Genomic DNA, 20,395 nt, shown 5'->3' on the forward strand with positions numbered 1-20,395 from the left:
GGGACCAGTATACTGGTTCCCCGTGAAATCCATCAATCCAATCACTTCATCAGGTTGTACCTGCGCAATCTCAGAAGACATGTTAAATTCATCAAAAATGACATGGACACTCTCCTCAACACGAAGAGTCCTTTTATTAAAGACTCTATATGCTTTGCTGTGAGAAGAGTATCCAAGGAAGATTCCCTCATCACTTCTAGGATCAAATTTATCAAGCTGGTCCTTCCCATTATTATGCACATAGCATTTACATCCAAAGACACGAAAGTATGTGATGTTGGGCTTTCGACCTTTAAGAAGTTCATAGGGAGTCTTATTTAACTTTGGTCTAATGAGACCTCTATTCAATATATAGCAAGCAGTGTCAACAGCTTCTCCCCAAAAACTCTTTGGGAGACCACTCTCAATGAGCATCGTCCTCGCCATCTCCTCAAGAGTTCTATTCTTCCTTTCTACAACACCATTTTGTTGAGGTGTTCTAGGGGCTGAGAAGTTGTGATTAACTCCATGTTCCCTACAATAATCAATAAAGTTAGCATTTTCAAATTCAGTACCATGGTCTGATCTTACCGAGACCAGCTTGTGGGTGAGCTGGTTCTCCACTTGTTTCACCAATGTTACCCATTCTTCAAACGTTTCATCCTTTGTGTGTAACATCATTACCCAAGTGTACCTGGAATAATCATCAACCATAACACAGACATATCTATGACCTCTTCGACTTTGTACTCTCATGGGACCACACAAATCAATGTGTACAAGTTCGAAGGGTCTGCTGGTACTCAAAACAGTTTTAGACTTAAAAGAATTTTTGACCTGTTTCCCCCTTACACAATCAGAACAAACTTTATCAGCTTCATACTTAATGTTAGGAAGGCCTACAACTAAGTCACGTGTTTTAAGTTTGTTTAGAAGTGTTAGGCTAGCATGTCCAAACCTCTTATGCCAAATCCATTGATTATTGTCAGAAACAGCTCTCAAACAGATGGACTTGTCTTGAGGGATTTTATCTAAGAAGGTAATGTAAACATCATGCTTCCTGGTTCCCTCACATACAAGTTCTCCTGTTTGTGAGTTAACTATGTGACATAGGTTGGCTTGAAACTCAACTATATTACCTTTGTCACATAATTGAGAAATACTCAAGAGATTATGTTGCAAGCCTTCAACATAATAAACATCATCTATTGCGTTAGAAAGTGTCTTACCAACCTTACCTAAACCAGTGATGGTTCCCTTGCTGTTATCCCCAAAGGTGACACTTCCTCCATCAAAGGCCACTAGTGAAAGGAATTGATCTTTATCCCCGGACATGTGTCTTGAGCAACCACTGTCCAAATACCAATAGGTATCTCCCTTCACTCTAGCCTGCAAGAGCAAATCAAACATTAGTTTTAGGAACCCAAACATACTTGGGTCCCTTTTCAACAACATTAACATCTTGTTGATCCTTTCTTCTCCACACATATTTTACACCCTTGCTGTTCTTATTAGCACTAATTTTCTTAGCTGGACATTCATGTATCTTATGTCCATTTTTACCACAATGAAAACACACATGCATTTCTTTAGTCATGACATACTTGCCTCGTTGATATTCTTTGATCCAGGTGGTTTCTCTGGGAGACCAGTTAGTCCTGGTTCTCTGTCTAGTATAACCAAGACCAACTTTTCCTCTGTTTCCTCTTGATGAAATCAGGTAATTTAAGGATTCTTGAGCATTCAATAATTTGTCCACATGTCTATGACTATCATTAAGTTCTTTTTCTCTGGTTTCAAGTGTTTTAGTTAACAATTCGTTTTTCTCTTTAAGAAAATCAAAGTTACTTTTTAAAGCTTCGAATTGTAGATTAAGTTTTGAAACCATAGAGTCAATAGACATGTCAACAATCACTGGTTGCTTGTCCTTTTTCAGTTGATTGATTTCCGCATGCAAATCACAAATATTACTTTCATACTTATCAATCGTATTACTGACATCTACACTGGTACCTGTAGGGGAAACAGTGAACTGTGCAGCTTTAAGTGAAGCAATTTCCTTGTGAGAGTTTTCCAGGTTGTAAGCCAATGTTTCAAAGGCCTTCAACAAGGAAGTTCTAGTACACGAATTTGCTTTACTTATAGCTACTGAAAAATCAAGAGTATCACTAGTGGTTGATAAGTCTCTAGGGAACCAGGAGGTCAGATCCTCTTCTCCATCAATTGGTTCAAACGATCTTTCCTTTTCTAGTTCCACTTTGCACTTGTCCAATTCAACCTCTAGTTCTGCTACTTGATTTTTTAGTTCATAACAGACTCCTTCTAGATGATCACAACTAGCAATAGCAATATTACATTCACCACGTTTTTCTTTTAATTCTCTTTTGCAAGTTATGTATGTTTCACTTAGTTTATAGCATTCATCTAGTAAGGAATCAATACAAGCAAGCATATTTTCTCTATCATATTCATGCATATCTTCTCTAATTTGCTCTAAGCTTACCTTGCGTTCATGTAGTACATCCTTCTTTGCCATAAAGCATTTGTTGAATGTACTGGTTCCCCCTCTGGTTCCTGGACCAGTGCTGTTTTCCTTGATGTTTGTAAAGGCAGTTAGGCAAACATCTGAGTTGGGTGATCCTTCTTCTTCATCTGACCCTGAGTCAGAGTCTCCCCACATGGAAGCTATCATGGCATTCTTGTATGCTTGTTTATCTCCGGATTTAGACTGTTTGTCATTCCACTTAGGACAATCTCGAATAAGATGTCCTTTTTCTCCACACTTGAAACATCCTGTAGAAGAAGAATTAGAGTTAGATTTTTTATAGTTTTTAAAATGCTTACCTTTGAAATTCTTTCTTTGATCTCGAAGAGATCTCTCAAATCTTTTTGCAATCATGCTAATTTCATCTTCATCATCTTCTACTGTTCCCTTAAGCGCCATGCCTCTTGCTGGTTCCTTCTCAGACTTAGAGTCAATCAGCATCTCATGAGTCATAAGGGAACCAATCAGCTGTTCCAGAGACAAGGTAGACAGATCCTTTGCTTCGTATACTGCTGTTACCTTGGCTGTCCATGCATCTGTTAAACTACGCAATAATTTTCTCACAAGATCCTCGTCAGATAAATTTTTACCAAGAGATCTAAGATCATTTACAATAGTCATAAACCTACGAAAGCAATCATTGATTTTTTCATTTTTATTCATGGCAAACAATTCATATTTAGACATGATTAAATCAATTTTAGACCGTTTTACCTCGCTGGTTCCCTCAAACGCAAGTTCAAGGGTGTCCCATATCTCCTTAGCACTACTACAGCCAGAGATACGATTTGTTTCGGTCTCACCTATTGCTTGTTGTAGTATTGACATTGCCTTAGCATTCTTTTCCAGCAACTTGTAATCAGCAATGACCAATTCGCTATCCTTCTTGGGAACCTGGTTCCCCTCAACATCTGTCTTGAGAATGATATTAGGACCATTTTTAACTACGAGCCAGCATTCATAATCAATACCCATGATAACATTCTGGATCCTGTTCTTCCACCAAGCATAATTATTTCCATTAAACTTGGGTGACTTGTTGTCATAACCGATTGCACTTAATTCTTGAGTACTCATTCTTAACTCCTCTAGATGTTACTCTTTCGAGAAGCTTAGGCTCTGATACCAATTGAAGGTTCAATGGGCACTCAAGAGGGGGGGGGTGAATTGAGTGTTAAGTAATCGTTGGCTAATTTTGCTTCTTTTCGGATTATGTGTGAGGAACCAGTTGTGCTGGTTCCCGTACGCAGCGGAATATAAATAAGCAATAAAGAAGACAACAAATTTAACGAAATAAAACAAAGCAATAAAGAACACAACAAATTTAACGAGGTTCAGCCAACTCAGGCCTACGTCCTCCTATCCTAAGTTCTTTATTAATCTACTCCGAAAAACAAAGACAAAGAACACTCTGCTGTTCCCTACTCCGGGAACCAGCAAACCCCACACTCTACTCCGAGTGTGCTCTCGACTTACACTCGTAAGCCCAATGTGTTTGAACTCACAAACACTCACCCAGCCTTTAACCCCTTTGTTAAAGACTCAATACAAGAATCAAAAACTCTCCTTTGATCTCACTTCTACGAAGCTAATTAAGAGAAAAAGTTTAAGTACTAGAATGCTCTTGTATATGACTTGATGAATGGGATTAGTGCTTAAGTATATGCTCTCAAATAATTGCTCTTTTAATTTCTGGAGAGGCACACGAAATATGTGAAATAAGATGAGTTTATATAAGCTTAGATTCCTAAAACCTAGTTTCCTTAAATCACACAATCTTAGAGAATAAGATATAATGTAATTTTAGGAAAGTTTTTATCTTATTTGATTTAATCACAAAGATAGAATCAATTAAGATAAATACTCCTAGATTTTAGGTAACCAAGAATATTTCATCTTATTTCCAGCTGCACAAAATATTTTCAAGATAATCTTTTCGAAAAAATCTTTTTGTAAAATCTTTTTCCAAAACGGCAGCTCGAATACAGTGAACCTGGTTCCCCGACCTGGTTCCCTGAATTGAAACATGTTATGAAACCTGTTCCAACTTTGTACCAGATTTCATATCATACTTCAATATACTTTTAAGCACTTATATAACCCAAACATGCAAGCATACTACGGAGCATATTACATGAAAACCTAGATAACATATTAAAGCATAAATCGTCTTTTCTTCATGTAATCTTCAAGACTTGAATCTTCCTTGAATACTTCTATTATGAGCAAACAATCTTTCTTCGAAATATCTTCGAAAGGCTTCTATGCTCCAAGTCTTGGAATCAACTCAACTACTGCACATGTAACATGGTTAATGCACAATAAAGAGTATGTGACTTCTTTACCACGTAGCAACCATGGAAACATTACATACTGGTTCCCTACCAGTACATAACACTTTTATCATATAACTGTTCCCTGTATAAAGACAAGTTAGTTCAATAAGAAAACTCATGTAAGTAATAACTTGTCTGGGGAAACAGTGTTCTATGTTAGCTGGTTCCCCCAACTGTATCGAACACTTTCAAGGACCTGTTTCCCTTAGCTGTTTGTCATCATTCAAAACTATCAATCAAAACCTAAGGGACTCAACAGAGTATGGCAGACTAACAAGCCATGATTTTAAATCCCTTATGTCTTCGCCCGCTTCTGTATCCTCAGAACAGTCAGACAAACTGCTCCATCCCGAGAAGAGCATGTCCGAGTACACACCGTGAGCAAGGGCGGCATCTAAGTGAGTTGCACCTGCAGCGAGCAACCAATAATGTGCAAAGGTTATTAGATGGGCAAATACTGTCAATAAGGACATACACGATATGGTGTAACATAGCATTACAAAATAGTCCTTCCACTTCAACAGATAAAGGAGGGTACAGAAAGTTTTACAAAAACCAACTTCCACTCATGGTTAGTTTAATGTGAAAACGAGTGCCAAAACTGCCAAGCCAAAATAAGTCTTGAATTGCACTAAAATAGCTGAATGCATCCATACCTGCCCTTGGATATGATAGGGATGATAGCAAGGCCTTTGTCGAGCCAGCACGAAGAGCTGAATACAAGACACAGAGTATTGTACTGATCAGTCCAATGATAATGGTGCTTGTGGAGACGCCTTTGGCTCTGTTGTCCAGGCCATTGCAAACATAGTCATGGGGTTCGCTAGAAAGGCTAGTAAAACACACATAGGTAAAGTATACAGAAATCGCTGAAGCTGGGAAAAGGCTCCCTTGTACCTGCTCACGATTGTACAATAAGACATCAATATTACGGAGTAATTAGTTGATCAGCGTTGTCTCTAGTAATATCCTATAAACTATAAAGGCTATAATGATGAAGCAGCTCTATAGGTAGGGCATAAAGACCAAACTCAATCGTTATATAGTTTAACAAAATGAGCATTTCTCACACCTGCAGTACAATCAGAGCGAATACAACAAAAAGAATCAAGTTCACGACAATGAAGATCACATTGAGGCCACAGTCGTGACCAGAGGGATTGAACCAAATGAACAAAAATATGGATAAAGTAAAAGAAGCAATGTAGCATCCCACTGATATTGCAAACAAGGCATAGAACCTGAAAATTCAATGTTATATATTCTTCGCATGAGAATGTAAGAAAAATACCACGTATATTGCAGTGGCCTAAACGAATAGAAAAAAAAACATACCATTTCGTATCATCATTCTTAAGACAAGCATCATTCCAAGTGTAAGTGAAATCCAATAGTAAAACAAACTGAACCAACAAAAATAGGCCAGCCCCAAATTTTGACAGAAACCCTGCAAAACACACAATTGCGATTTGAGACCAGGAGAGTAATTGAACTGATCTGATAAAATAAAAGCTAAAAAGCGCCTTCTTACTTCAATGGAAATGCAGCAGTAAACTTAATGCGATAATAATAAAAGTACAATGAATTGAAGTTGTAGCTTAAGTATATTTATTATGAGAAATCGAGCAACACAGAGAGCTTACCATACAATTCTACAATAACATTTGGCAACAAAAACATTAACATGATCGGTAAAATCCAGATAATTATCTTCATTGTCCATCGTCCATGGTGCCATGAATCAGGTTGGTCATATTGAACATTCATAACACTCACTATCAAGGCAAGCACTGTGAAAAAAAAAGAAAATTCCCTAAACTGACCCGAAGAATTGCATTTATCTGGTACCACTCCTTTGTGTGATCAGCATTATGTATCCCTTCAAGGTCAAATCAAGTTAACAATGTTAGATAATGAAAAGGTTTGTCATCATAGAAGAAACTCAAGCATCTCACTAGCTGTTTTATTCACTTTTGCTGTCCGATCCGATGCAGGGAGTTCAGAGAGGAGTGATGAAAGAACACATCCCTCATATGATAACATTGTTGGATGGCCGAAATGGACTAAAACATCAGGAGAATGCATACTACATGATTACATTAAATCCTTTTACTCCAGGAAAAGATTGAAGCCCTAGCTTAGGAACATCACAGTAACAAACATTCCAAGTCGCCACTCATTTGGACTCACTAGATGATCAAGCAATAGCTCCCAAAAAGAATGTAATGAGAAGAGAGCTAACACATTGCATAACTGTCCTTATAGTGGATTATTGCGACAAGGGACAGGGAGTAATTAAAATTCCAACTGCGTTTACTCAGGCACAGTTGCAATCATTATGAACATATTCGATTGATCTTCCATAAGCTACTTCCTCCTCGAAAGACAGTTGAACAAACAAAAAAAAAGCTAAGGATTTAAACCCAAAAAAACTAATGAATGAATCCCATATATCACAAAAATATTCACAAGCTTATGAACAATTAAGATTAAAGTAGATAAGACGGGAAAAACATACAAGGGAAAATCTGCAACAAGGGAGCAGCAACTTGTGAAAGAATCAAGGAGAGAACAACAAAGCCAGTAAAGAGGCCACAATAGGCGATCCTAGCTGACTTCTTTGTCATCCAAGAGAACCCTGGCATTATCACTCTCTCTATAATAAACGATTGCTACGTATTATTATATTCACCTGAATGTTAATCAAGGACATAACAGGGGAGTTTCTCGTGTTGTTAAACCCTTCAATCTCCTTGATGATGCAAGTCAACCCTTCATATTGACAATGACAAGTTTGGATTGCCAGGTTGGTAGTTTGGAATCGAATTTTCACCAAAATCATACATAGTAGTGCATTATAACTATGAATCTTCATCTTGTCTCTATCACGGAAAAAAAAATATATAAATAAAGCTCTAATCATTCTGTTGATGTTGAACTTGTCCATCTTACAAAGTTTTTTTATGTGTCTCGTTATCCATCACCACAATAAATAACAATTATAGTGTGATTCTTGACCATGTTGGTGGATTGTGTTAGGAATCTTTTAAGACGTAAGGAAAACCATAGAAAAATAAATAAGCCACAGTTAGTACATATGGTATGAACATTTTGATTCCTGATACGCGAATACAACTTTTATACAGATTAAACCAAATTTCATTCATTCCATACGTCTGTCACCTGGCAACCCAAACTTGTCATTGTCAATATATAAATTGTCTAAATAATTTCATTCAAATTTAAAGAACCAAACCATAAAAATGTCTTGCAAAATTTTAACAATCTCCCAGGAAAGAAAATGTCATTCCCTTGTAGCAAACCACATTCCTTACACACTAGATTTATATACAAATATCGTTATTAGAGGTCTAAGACTTGCTCTACTGGATAGTTTTAACATATGAAGTCTAAGAGAGGGCATAATTACACAAGCCTTACCTAAACACTGTACATGATATGTTTTCTTACCTATCTAAAGTTCCGGAAGCCAAACAGTCATTGGCATGAAAGTTTGAGAATCGAGCTATTGATAGGCATGGTGAGCTATATAAGAATTAAAGAACATAATTCTCATAAATTAACTAAAGAATTCGCGATCTGGCATCAGTATAGGCGCCAAAAGAGACCAAATGTAAAGTCCTGCAGTCATCCATTCTGTGCAAATTTTCACCCAGACAGAAGCCCAACCAACATCAATTAGATCTGCGCTGTCAGACGAACTGGTCCATCCCGAGAGCAGCATGGCAGAGTACATGCTAGCGAGGGCAAATATCAGATGAAAGAAAGTGTATGAATAACTGACAGGACGGGATTCCGAATCCTTTTTGTCGCCAGCTTCTGGGTCGTCTGAGGTCAGAAGAGGGGTAGTAGCACCTGCAATGGGCACCCAATTCAAGAATTGGTGAATAGTCAAGAAACGTGTCAGAATTCAGTTAAATTTACTCTAGTCAGCAGAAGGGTAAGACAGCAATGAGAGAACATAGAAGACCAGGTGACTGTAGGATTGAGAAATCCTTACAAGCCTGCAAGATCTAATCATGCGTACATAAAGCATTAAATTTCTGTGAATACATTTGGGTATTTATACCTGCTCTTGGAGATGAGGGGGGTGATAGAAATGCCTTTGATGAGCCAGCGCGAACAGCTGAGTACAAGACTGAGAGCACGGTTGTGATCAATCCAAGGACAAGGGTGCTTGTGGAAACAGCTTTGGATTTGTTATGTAGGCCATTGCAAATGTAATCACGAGGTTCACTAGAAAGACCAGTATAGCACACATAAGCACAGTAGACAGAGATTACTGAGGCCGGCAAGAGGCTTCCATTCACCTGTTCACAATTTAACGACACGTCATTAACTTAATCAGAATAGTCTTTCCACGCAAAAATTATCCTAAATAGATAAAGCAACTTTCGCACATTATGCATAAATGCTGATCTTGGCATCAAGCCATTAAGGCCAATTGTGCAGAGATCATAGCCAATTCAACATCCACTGTTCAGAGAGAAAGAGAAAGCATACAATTATACAAACCTAACTAAAGGCCAATTATTTCAGATGAGCTCGAATATTGCACAATACTTTTGCACATCTTACCATGGAATCTCCTATGGGAATAAGATCACAATTCAAACTGATTCACAAGGATAATTTAAAAAGAAATTGGTTCCACAAGGGTAAAAGTAAGCTTGGCGATCAGGAGAAATAAATCTACAAGGATAAGGGGCTACTAAGAGGTGTAATGCAAGCAATCAAGCTCTTCAGTTTTCATGAGCAAGACAAAGGTTCTATGTCCTTTTCATTCTGATTTGCAGAATGGTCAATTCCAATGGTGAGACATATGATGCACGTGAACATAATAGCCTGATGCATGGAGACATAAAAAATCTAACCAGAAATTTAGAGGTATCTTTTAGACTGAATATTTTGATACAAGTCCTACAGTTCTTCAATCCAAAGGGTTTCGAACAAATGTGGAGCTGGAATTAATGCAAAACAAGACACTAAGTCCTGTTGTAGAGTGAAATGTGTAGGATTTCCATAAAGCATAAACCCATTATCGATTGGTCAAAGAAAATTCAAAATTCAAATCAACTCTAATTGTTCTGCAACCCTTATCACTCAATAGCTAACAATTGAAAACTGTGACTATAAACGGTTCCATAGCCTTATAATGTGGCAAGGCACATATAAAAAAGTTTATAAATGGAGGCTTGGGAGAAAAAAAAGGGACGCGGGGGGGGGGGGGTCATTGCCCTCCTATTGGACCTTCTAGATAGACCTTCCAAAGCACTTACAGATGTTAATGTTGAAGTTAAGAGGCATTATAATAGCACAAAAATGCTACTTTTTTTTATTAAAAAAAAAAATCATACATTATATCCATTGACAAATGAGTGCATGCTACAAAAGAACCGACAAAAGTTTCAAATCTACTAAAACAATGACTAAAGCCCATACATGTAAACACTGTGTAAGAATTAGCATTGTGTTTACATAATCCTTCAAATTAGATTGTTTGTAACAGGTCATTTGGAAACTTTTTCTTTTTCCCTTTCCCTTATTTGACTTGGGTCAATATCCTTTAAGTCAATGTCCTAGAATTAGGTGATGTGAGTTGTACATACTTGATGGACTTACCTACATGGCTACATGATTATTGGGAGGAGGGGGGGGGGGGGGGGTCACATATTTAGTAGTTAAAAGCCCATCAAGGTGTGCATTTTATAAGACTTTGCGATAAGGTGCTTTCTCACAAATTTTCTTTAAAAATATTAATGTTTTGAACCTACTCAGGAGTGTGTGTGTGTGTGTCTGTGTGTGTGCGCGTGTTTGATAGTGTAAAATTCTAAATATTGCGATTGAAAAAAAAAATATATGTAATGGAAATATAGTATCAAGCAAGTACTAGATTCCATTCACATAACTGTATAAAGAAGATTCCAAACAAATACTGTTATTAGTTATTACAAAAATGAAAACTAGAAAAAGACAAATATTAACAGTAAAGTTTTATAAGTCAATACCGGTCCAACAAATATCAATTAGATTAAAAATCTTCCTAAATCAGCATAAAACAATTCACTAAAATAAGTTGACGGGACTTCTAACAATTTTCACTTTTAATCCAAACTTTAAAAAAGAGAAAAAAAAAAAAAAAAAAAAAAAAAAAAAAAAAAAAACACACACACACACACAAAAACACTCAAAACTAAAGTGTTCACAAAATTGTACTTATTATTTTGGCTTTAGCCCTTAGATTTAAAAGAATTACATTGATATGGGTCAATAACTGATTTGCATCTTGGTTCAACGGATTCAGATAACACGTGACACAAATGGAATCCGATCCCCCCCCCAAACACACACACACACATAATAACCTGACTTGTACAAAGCATCAATATACATTAAGTTAATAGGTTCCCGCAACAAGAGGCATTCCCCGTGATAGGAAATATAATTTTTGACTTCATATTCACCATCTCTCAAAGTCTCAAAATTCATATACTTCCTCTGTTCCACAAATATTGCATCTTTCACCTTATTAGGAACTTCATATTTACCTAGTGCATTTACCAATCTACCCGTACTAAAACCCATGCAATACGTCCCCCACCCACTTGCATATACTTATGAATAAAAGTAATTCCTCAAAAGTACAAGGACGCTTTTGTCAATTTGCCTTTCTCTCCCCCATGGTGCAATTTTTATGTAACAGAGGAAGTAATACATTTAAGATATAGCTTCTACTTCACCCTTTAACTTAGTTGCCTGCGTAGCAAGGCTAATTCTGACTAAGACAGGTGATTCCACCCTTCCACCACATAACAAGTTATCTAGAATCAAATTAATTGTTATTACACTCTCACAAGTCCATATTATGCTAGGTTCTCCTTCCATCAATATTTCCTAAATATGGAATCGGTTGGAAGAATTCACTGTTGCCAATAATGTGTAAATGACACCTAAAATAAGATCATAGTTGTCTTACTGTTTACTAAGCTTACAGAAAAGTAATACTATGGTTTTGCATATTATCTGTGCCACCTCGAATTAGCCACAGTCTCAACTCTCAAGCCTATAATTGTCAGCATAGTGTCCTTTGAGTTAGCAAATGAAGCTTTGATGCCAGAATTGACCAAATAACTAACATATAACAAACTAAACAAAGCGAATAAAAAGTATAATGTAAGGAAGGGCCAAAAAGGCTAAAGTAACTGCCTTATGATTAAACAGAGAGAGATAGCATGAGCCTCACCTTTGGATGCAAAGCAATGACAGCAAATGCAAAAGCAAGTATCATGGTCATCACAATGAAGAACACATTGAGGCCACAGTCTTGGCTAGAAGGGTTGAACCAAATGAACAAAATTCCAGATAAAGTAAAAGCAGCAATATAGCAACCTACTGATACTGCAAGCAAAGCCATGTACCTGAAAAATCAATAAAATTTTCTTCAGACAAGAATATCAGAGATAAGTAACAGCTTTAGTTGCTAATTTAAAATAGTATACCATTTATGCTCATCTTTCTCAACCCAAGCATCATTCCATGTGTAAGTGAAATCCAACAGTAAAATAACCTGAACCAATAAAAACAGTCCTGCACCAAATTTTGACAGAATACCTGCAAAGTACGGAGGAATGATAAGATAAAATTGTGATACGAACAGTACAATGCATGCTGACTCTACACCCTGTTATCACTCGATGTGCCCCTTAACAGACCATTTTGTTTTGTCATACCCTGACAAACATGCTCATTTATCCACAAAAAAAATATATAAATTGCTTAAATAACCTTTTAATCGGCAGCATTACAATATTAGTTTCCCATAAAATCCTCTATAATCAAATAGCTACCATAAAATAGGTGAATGTTAGAGCATAATAACTTCAAGGAGTTACACAAATCTAAAAAGAAAAAACTTGGTTGAGTCTCACAGTAGATATTCCACTATTACTTAATTTGCAAGTACAAGATTGAGTATATAATAATTTACTCCCTAGTTTAGTAAATTAGGCTAAAATGTACTACTTTAATGTGTAAATTCGTCCTTTATCCGACTAATAGTTGACAGGGTTTTGATACTTTTTCAGACAGATCTCCCATCCCTACAATTTTAATTAAGACCAGGGGAGTAAGTGACGATATTTTAAAAGAGTTAGGAAACTTCACTTGAAAGGCAACAGTAAGTTTGCTAAAATAATGTACTGCAAGCCAAATGATTTGAAAATGCAGCCAAGTATATATCAGGAGGCAAAAGATATTATAAAATTTTGTTTACCATGATGAGCATACCATATATATCTACGACGACATTTGGCATAAAAAACATCAGAACAATAACTAGAAACCAAATAATCATCTTCCCCATCCATCCTCCATGATGCCAAGAATCTCGTCGATCGTTCTGGTCTTTCACACCAATCATTATTATGGCAAGCACCACGAAAAACAGGAAATTCCCCAAGCTGACCCGAAGAACTGTACTTGTTTGGTACCACTCTTTCGTATGATCAGCATTGTTAATCCCTTCAAGGTCAAATCAATTTGATATGTCAGAGTGTCAGACACAGGTGTAAGACACAAAGTTAATTCAGCAGGCATGCAGACATTATATCTAGCTCACATCTTCTATCTCGAGCTAAAAATTAAGTCCTAAACATGCACATGGATACATCCCAACAATTTGCCCGAATTATAGTGATTATGCTGATACAGATATAACTCTTCACATTTCCTAGATCTGCGTGAAATTATACGAAGTATATAGTTGTGGTTGTTTTCACCTGCCACATGTTTCTTGTTGTTTCTACTTTTTTTCCAATATTACAGTATCACCAAATACTTCCTCCATTTTTATATAGTTGCAGCATTTTTATTTTCACACTTGTCAACGCACAACTTCAACCATTAAAATCTTTAGTTACTCAAAAAAAAATCTTACCAATGTTGATGGTCTGAACGTATATGTTGAGGTGTATCTAACAAGATCTCATATGACTATGTCTTTCCCTATGTCACCAAATATAGTCATAGTAGAGGTTGCAAATAGTGTAAAGGTGCAACTAAAAAAACAGAGGCTTTATGGTTACCCTCATATGTTCTACTTCAACCAATCCCATTCTTGGATTCACAATAAACACATCAACAAATTGCTGAATTCTGAATAATCTTGTTTGCAAAGCCTGGATGTTGGGAAACATGACCCATTTACGGCGAAAAAGGGGGAGGGGGTTTCCACATCCCAACTACTAGTGGCCAGGAAACAAAAGACTACTAGTGCCAAAGGAACTCGCCAACTGGTTAACTATCAGAAAGGATCATAATCAAGTTAGAATTTCAGGTTCAACTCTTAAGATTTTAAATCCCCACATCATTATGCCTACACCCCTGGTATGAGCTCTTGATACTCCATACATCCCTAATTTATACTCCTGCTTATTTTGATAACGATTGCTTTAAATAAATTCAATTGAAATATCATAAGTTCATAACTAACCTTCCCTCTTTAAAGTTTCACTTCTCAATCATACCAAAGAAGATAAATCCTTTGCTTCAAGTTTTCAGTTAATGAATTCATGAAGTATAATATGAATGTGGTTGCTTAATGCTTACACCTGCCATTTCTATCTTGTTGATCCTACTTTCTACCAGACTTCCAGTGTCACCATATACTTTCCCCGTTTTTAATAGTTGCAAATTTCTATTTTCACACTTATCAATGCATAATTCAACCATTAATATCTATAGTTATTGAAAAGTAAATTTTTTACAAAGTTGATAAACTGAAAATATATGTTGAGGTGCATCCAAAAAGATCCCATCACCGATGACAGTCATTATAGTGTGTGTGAATAGTGTATAAGTGCAACTAAGAAAATTGGAGGCATTAGTCTATACCCTAAAAATGTTCTACTTCAACCAACCCCCTTGGGTTCACCATAAATCCATCAACCAAGTGTGCTGAATTCTGAAAAGTCTTGTTTGCAAAGCCTGCATTTTGAGAAACATTCCCCACTTAAGGGTGCAAAAGGGGGAGAGGGTTTCTCAACCCAATCATTGGTGGCCAGGAAAAAAAAAAGACTACTAATGCCAAAGGAAACCCACCACTAGTCGGTCAACAATTGGAGAAGATCAGAATGAAGTTTGAATCACGGGTTCATCTCTTAAGTTTTAAAATTCCCGCATCACTATGCCTCCACCCCTGAAAACAGCTCTATATCTGCAACCCATCGGCCACAGCCAAGATATATAAAAGATACTCCCTGCATTCCTAATAAATACTTCGTAAGTCATACTCCGTATTTAATTAAAAAAAATAATTCATTTTTAAGATATTTAATAGATTATCATAATTAACCTTCCCGATATGAAGTTTACTTCCCAATCATGCCAAAGATTTTCTTGCTAATTTGCTTCAAGTTTTCAGTTAATGAATATATCAGGTGTAATATAAAATTTTAAAAATTTGAACTTCCTACAGAAAATAACCTAATTTTATAAGACGGCTTCAGTTAGAATTATCGCCTACAATATAACGAATCATTTGATCAAATATACAAAATCCATGCCACGAAACCATTCTTCTGTCACAATGCAGATACTATTGTTCCAAACTGCATTAGCTCAAGCACAACTCAAATTCTTCCGATTGTGATAGCCTAACTAAGGGTATAACCCCCCTTTTTTAGCATGTTGCTTTCCTTATGCCTAAATTAGCCAGCCATATTTATACCATTTGCAACATGCGAAGACTATTATCATCTTCTAAAATCCCACCGCCAGCTGGTTAACTATTAGAAAGGATCCGAATCGAGTTAGAACTACAGGTTCAACTCTTAAGATTTTAAATCCCTGCATCATTATGCCTACACCCCTGATATGAGCTCTTGATACTCCATACATCCTTAATCAATACTCCTGCTTTATTTGATAAAGATTTGCTTAAAAGATATTCAACAGAAATATCATAACTAACCTTCCCTATTTGAAGTTTCACTTCTAATCATGCCAAAGATTAATCCTTTGCTTCAAGTTCTCAGTTAGTAAATTCATCAAGTATAATATGAAAAATTTTGTGGTTGCTTACACCCCGAAAATCTATGTTGTTGTTCCTACTTTCTTCCAGACTTCCAATGTCATCATATACTTTCCCCGTTTTTAATATTTGCAATATTTTATTTTCAAACTTGTTAATGTATGATTCAACCATTAATATATATTCTTGATAAAAAGTAAAATTTTTACAGAGTTGATAAACTGAAAGTATATGTAGAGGTGCATCTAAAAAGATCACATCACCGAAGACAGTCATAATAGAGTGTGCATTTGTATAGGTGCAAGCCGTGCAACCAAAAAAACTGTTGGCACATTCTTTACCCTAAAAACGTTCTACTTCAACCAACCCCATCCTTGGGTTCACCAGAAATCAACCCGTGTGCTGAATTCTGACAAGTCTTGTTTCCAAAGCCTTCATTTTGAGAAAAGTGCCCTACTTAAGAAGTTTAGGGTGCAAAAGGGGGAAAGGGTTTACTCAACCCAATTATTGGTGGCCAGAAAACAAAAAGACTACTAATGGAAACCCATCACCAGTTGACCAACTATTGGAGAAGATCATGATTAAGTTTCAATTACGGGTTCACCTCTTAAGTTTTTAAATTCCTGCATCACTATGCCTGCACCCCTAAAAACAGCTCTATAACTGCAACCCACCGGCACAGCCAAGATATATAAAAGATACTCCATACATTCCTAATAAATACTTCGTATTTGATAAAATTTCATTTTTAACATATTTAATAGATTATCATAACTAACCCTCCCTATTTGAAGTTTACTTCCCAATCATGCCAAAGATTAATCTTTGCTTATTTGCTTCAGGTTCTCAGTTAATGAAAACATCTGGTATAATATGAAATTTTCAAAATTTGAACTTCCTACAGAAAGTAACCTTATTCTATAAGACGGCTTCAATTAGAATTATCGCCTACAATATAACGGATCATCTGATCAAATATACAAAATCCATGCCACGAAACCATTCTTCTGTCACAATGCAGATACTATTGTTCCAAACTGCATTAGCTCATCACAACTCAAATTCTTCCGATTGTGATAGCCTACCTAAGGGTATAACCCCCTTTTTTTAGCATGTTGCTTTCCTTATGCCTAAGTTAGCCAGCCAAATTTATACCATTTGCAACATAAGAAGAATATTATCATCTTCTAAAATCCCACCAAATCGTACTAATTCTTCTACAAAATTTTCCATCTCAAGACTAAATCTTCTGTTCCCATAAACTACTTCTTACCCCCTTTTACCCAATCAATGACCATCAAAAAATGATTGCAAATTTCAACAATAGATAGCAAAATCAACAGAAAAAAAAATGACAATTCAACAAATTGGGCAATCAACACCAAATTCCAGCACAAAACCCATAAAATCAACAACAAATTAAACCCAAAAAAACCAACGAATTAATAAAAAAAAATTGCAATTCATACATAATTGAAGGAAAGTGAGAGATACCCAGATGAAATTAAACAGTAAAAATGACAAAAACATACAAGGGAATTTCTGCAGCAAAGGAGAAGCGACTTCTCGAAGAACCCAGGAAATAACAAGAGAAGAACCAAAGAGACCACAATAAGCAATACGAGCAGACTTCTTTGTGATCCCAGAAGCTACTGATGTGCAACACCCGCACGCAAGAGATGCGCAGCAGGAAAACAAGCACGACATCTTTTTCTCTCTCTTCTGATTTCTGGGTTTTGTTTGTGTTAAGCTTTTTGTGTGCTGTTTTATGATGAGATTAGTTTCTTGATGGGATGAAATAAGAAGTATCTGGAAACACTGACGAGTTCTGTTTTACGGAGTTTGAATTTTGACTTGAATTATTGGAGGATTACAAAACATGTGGCCTTGTATTTCTTCTTTAATCCATGTAGGTTAACCGCTATTACGGCATAGCGTAATATTGACCGCGTCTGTGTACGGGTTACTCATCTAAAATTCTAAATCAATAAGTATTATTCTTATCACAAATTTTTAAAAAAAAATCGGTGTTCATTAATTTAATGAATGGCGGAATTTTTGGACAAGCATCAACTGCCAATTTAGTGGGTTTGGCACGTGCTTCCTAATGATTGCCAAAATAAAGAAAGAAATAGAACTTTTCTCTCTTCATTCATTCACTATAGCTTTCTCTCTCTTCGTTTTTCTCTCTCTAAAAAGCAAGTAACTGGCGATTTCGAGCGTTTTCTCTGTCCTCCATTGTTGATTTTCGAGCTTTTTCTTTCTTCTTTTTCACTGGTGAAGTTGTTATTTGCTTAATTCAGGTTCGTTTACTTATTTTTTTGAGATTTTTGTTAGTTTAAATTGTTTTGATTCTTCGATTTTTAGGTTTTTTGATTTTGTTTTGTTTTCGATTTTCGTAGTGTTGATTCTGCAATGGTGAAGAAGAAGATTACAAAGAAGGCTGTAGATGCTGAAGAAGGTGTGTTTACTTAAATTTTTCATCATTTTTTCAAATTTTTCAATTGAAATTTCGCTTATATATGTCGAATTAGTAGTGCATGTTATTTTTTTATAGTTTTTAGTTGATTTTTTATGCATATTATGATTATTGAATTTGAATTATGAAGTTATTATGTTTAATTTTGCTTTATTTTATTGTTCATTGTATATAATTGATTCAAAAATTTTCTTATTATTCTTCAAATTTTGTATGTTAGGTTTTAGTCAGAGAATGCTAATTAAACTGATTATTTGTTTAGGTTTTATGTTTTAGTTAGATTATGTGTATAATAGGCATATTCGCATTGTGTTTGTGCATCTGTGTTTGATTAACATGCATATATGCATTGATCATTGTGTTTGAGTAATAGACATGTGTGTCATTTATATGTTTTGACAATGTTCACTTTATGATGTTAAAAGGGTGACTTTATGCTGTTAATAGAGTCACTATATGTTGTTAAATGATTAACTTTTTCAGTTAAAAGGGTCACTTTTTACAAAAAAAGGGTCACTTTTTGCATATAAAAGGGTCACTTTATGCATACAAAAGGGTCACTTTATGCTGTTAAAAAGGTCACTTTATGCTGTTAAAAGGGTCACTTTGTGATGTTAAAAGGGTCACTTTATGCTGTGAAAAGAGTCAGTGTATGTTGTTAAATGAATAACTTTTTCAGTTAAAAGGGTCACTTTTTGCATATAAAAGGGTCACTTTATGCTGTTAAAAGGGTCACTTTATGCTGTTAAAAGGGTCACTTTATGCTGTTAAAAGGGTCACTTTGTGATGTTAAAAGGGTTACTTTGTGCTGTTAAAAGGGTCACTTTATGCATTTAAAAGTGTCATTTGTGCACATTATTCTATATTTTTCCATGAGTAATTTCTGAATTTGTATTTATATTACTTTAATAATTAAATACAGGTGGTTCAATAGGTGGTTATCGTTATAAAAAGCCTACAAAAGGAAAAGGAAAGCCTAAAGAGCCTGCTAAGCCTAAACCAGTACCAAAAAAGACCCAGATAGCTCCTGAGAAGAGCAAAGCAGTATCTAAAAAGGCTGGGAAAATTCCTGAGAGTGACAAACCAGAGTCTGAGATGGCCAAAATAGTTCCTAAGAAGGCCAAAATTGTACCTAAGAAAGCTAATACAGTGGAAGATCCTGATTATGAAATGCTTTCTGAATCTGATTCTGGATCTTTTATGTAAGTATACATATTTTTTTATTACATTTTTAATTATATTTTGTTTTTATTTTATATTGTTTTAGTTACATTTTCTTTCTTTTTTTTCTATTTAGGGAGCAAAGAAGAATCATTGCAAGATGTAGACCCTATTCATTGGAAATATTGCTGCAGAACTTTAGTCCTGAGCAAAAACAGGCTGTTGAAGAAATTGGTTTTGGAGGTTTATTACATCTTAAATTGAAAACTCTTAATCGTCAAATGCTACCTTGGCTTGTTGAAAACTCCAATGCTGGTAGCTGCATGTTTACCATCGCTACTGGTAAAGAATTTGTTGTTACTAGAAATGATATATGCGATGTGTTTTGCTTGCCTTAGAGTGATATTTGTGTTCCTGAACTTAATAAAAATTCTGAAGATGAAAGTGTAGATAAACGTATCATTCAGGCATGGAGATCTGATTATGGTCTTTCTGGTAAGCAACCTCTTCATTTGTCAAAATTGGAGTCTAGGATGGTTGATTTGGTTGATGGAGGGGAAGAATTTAAGAGGTGTTTTGTTCTTCAAGCTATGTCTAGATTTTTAGCTCCTACTACTAATAGGACTGTTTCATTGAAGTTGCTGAAAGCTGTTGAAAAAGTTGATGAAATTAAAACTTTTGATTGGTGTTCATATGTTTTAAAAAAGTTAAAGAAGGCTGTTCAGAAGTATAAGGATGATGAAAATGCTCAAAATGTTAGTGGTTGTTTGCTGGCTTTGCAAATTATGTATTTTCATCGTCTAAATTTTCAAGGTGAAAAGGAAAGTAGTACTCTTCCTTTAATT

General features: G+C 35.7%; 3 protein-coding genes across 3 annotated transcripts; 1 reads left to right on the plus strand and 2 right to left on the minus strand.

The window, feature by feature from the left end:
• Positions 1-5,096: 5,096 nt before the first annotated feature.
• Positions 5,097-7,505, minus strand: LOC110722165 (membrane protein TMS1-like). Its single transcript, XM_021901429.1, has 5 exons — positions 7,379-7,505; positions 6,196-6,307; positions 5,933-6,101; positions 5,517-5,757; positions 5,097-5,317 (listed from the first exon to the last, which is right to left on the minus strand). Exons 1-5 carry the CDS (start codon positions 7,503-7,505, stop codon positions 5,097-5,099), a joined length of 870 nt encoding a protein of 289 aa, XP_021757121.1.
• A 596-nt stretch (positions 7,506-8,101) lies between these two features.
• On the minus strand, positions 8,102-17,737 carry LOC110722124 (serine incorporator 3-like). Its single transcript, XM_021901377.1, has 6 exons — positions 17,443-17,737; positions 13,168-13,401; positions 12,381-12,492; positions 12,125-12,299; positions 8,951-9,191; positions 8,102-8,736 (listed from the first exon to the last, which is right to left on the minus strand). Exons 1-6 carry the CDS (start codon positions 17,615-17,617, stop codon positions 8,441-8,443), a joined length of 1,233 nt encoding a protein of 410 aa, XP_021757069.1. The 5' UTR covers positions 17,618-17,737; the 3' UTR covers positions 8,102-8,440.
• A 161-nt stretch (positions 17,738-17,898) lies between these two features.
• On the plus strand, positions 17,899-19,906 carry LOC110722125. The gene is made up of 2 exons (XM_021901378.1): positions 17,899-18,371; positions 19,312-19,906. The coding sequence occupies exons 1-2, from the start codon at positions 18,326-18,328 to the stop codon at positions 19,593-19,595; spliced, it is 330 nt and encodes a 109-aa protein (XP_021757070.1). The 5' UTR covers positions 17,899-18,325; the 3' UTR covers positions 19,596-19,906.
• The last annotated feature ends 489 nt before the right edge of the window (positions 19,907-20,395 follow it).

This window comes from Chenopodium quinoa, unplaced genomic scaffold (genome assembly GCF_001683475.1).
Source record: "Chenopodium quinoa cultivar QQ74 unplaced genomic scaffold, ASM168347v1, whole genome shotgun sequence".
Classification (NCBI taxonomy): Eukaryota; Viridiplantae; Streptophyta; class Magnoliopsida; order Caryophyllales; family Amaranthaceae; genus Chenopodium; species Chenopodium quinoa.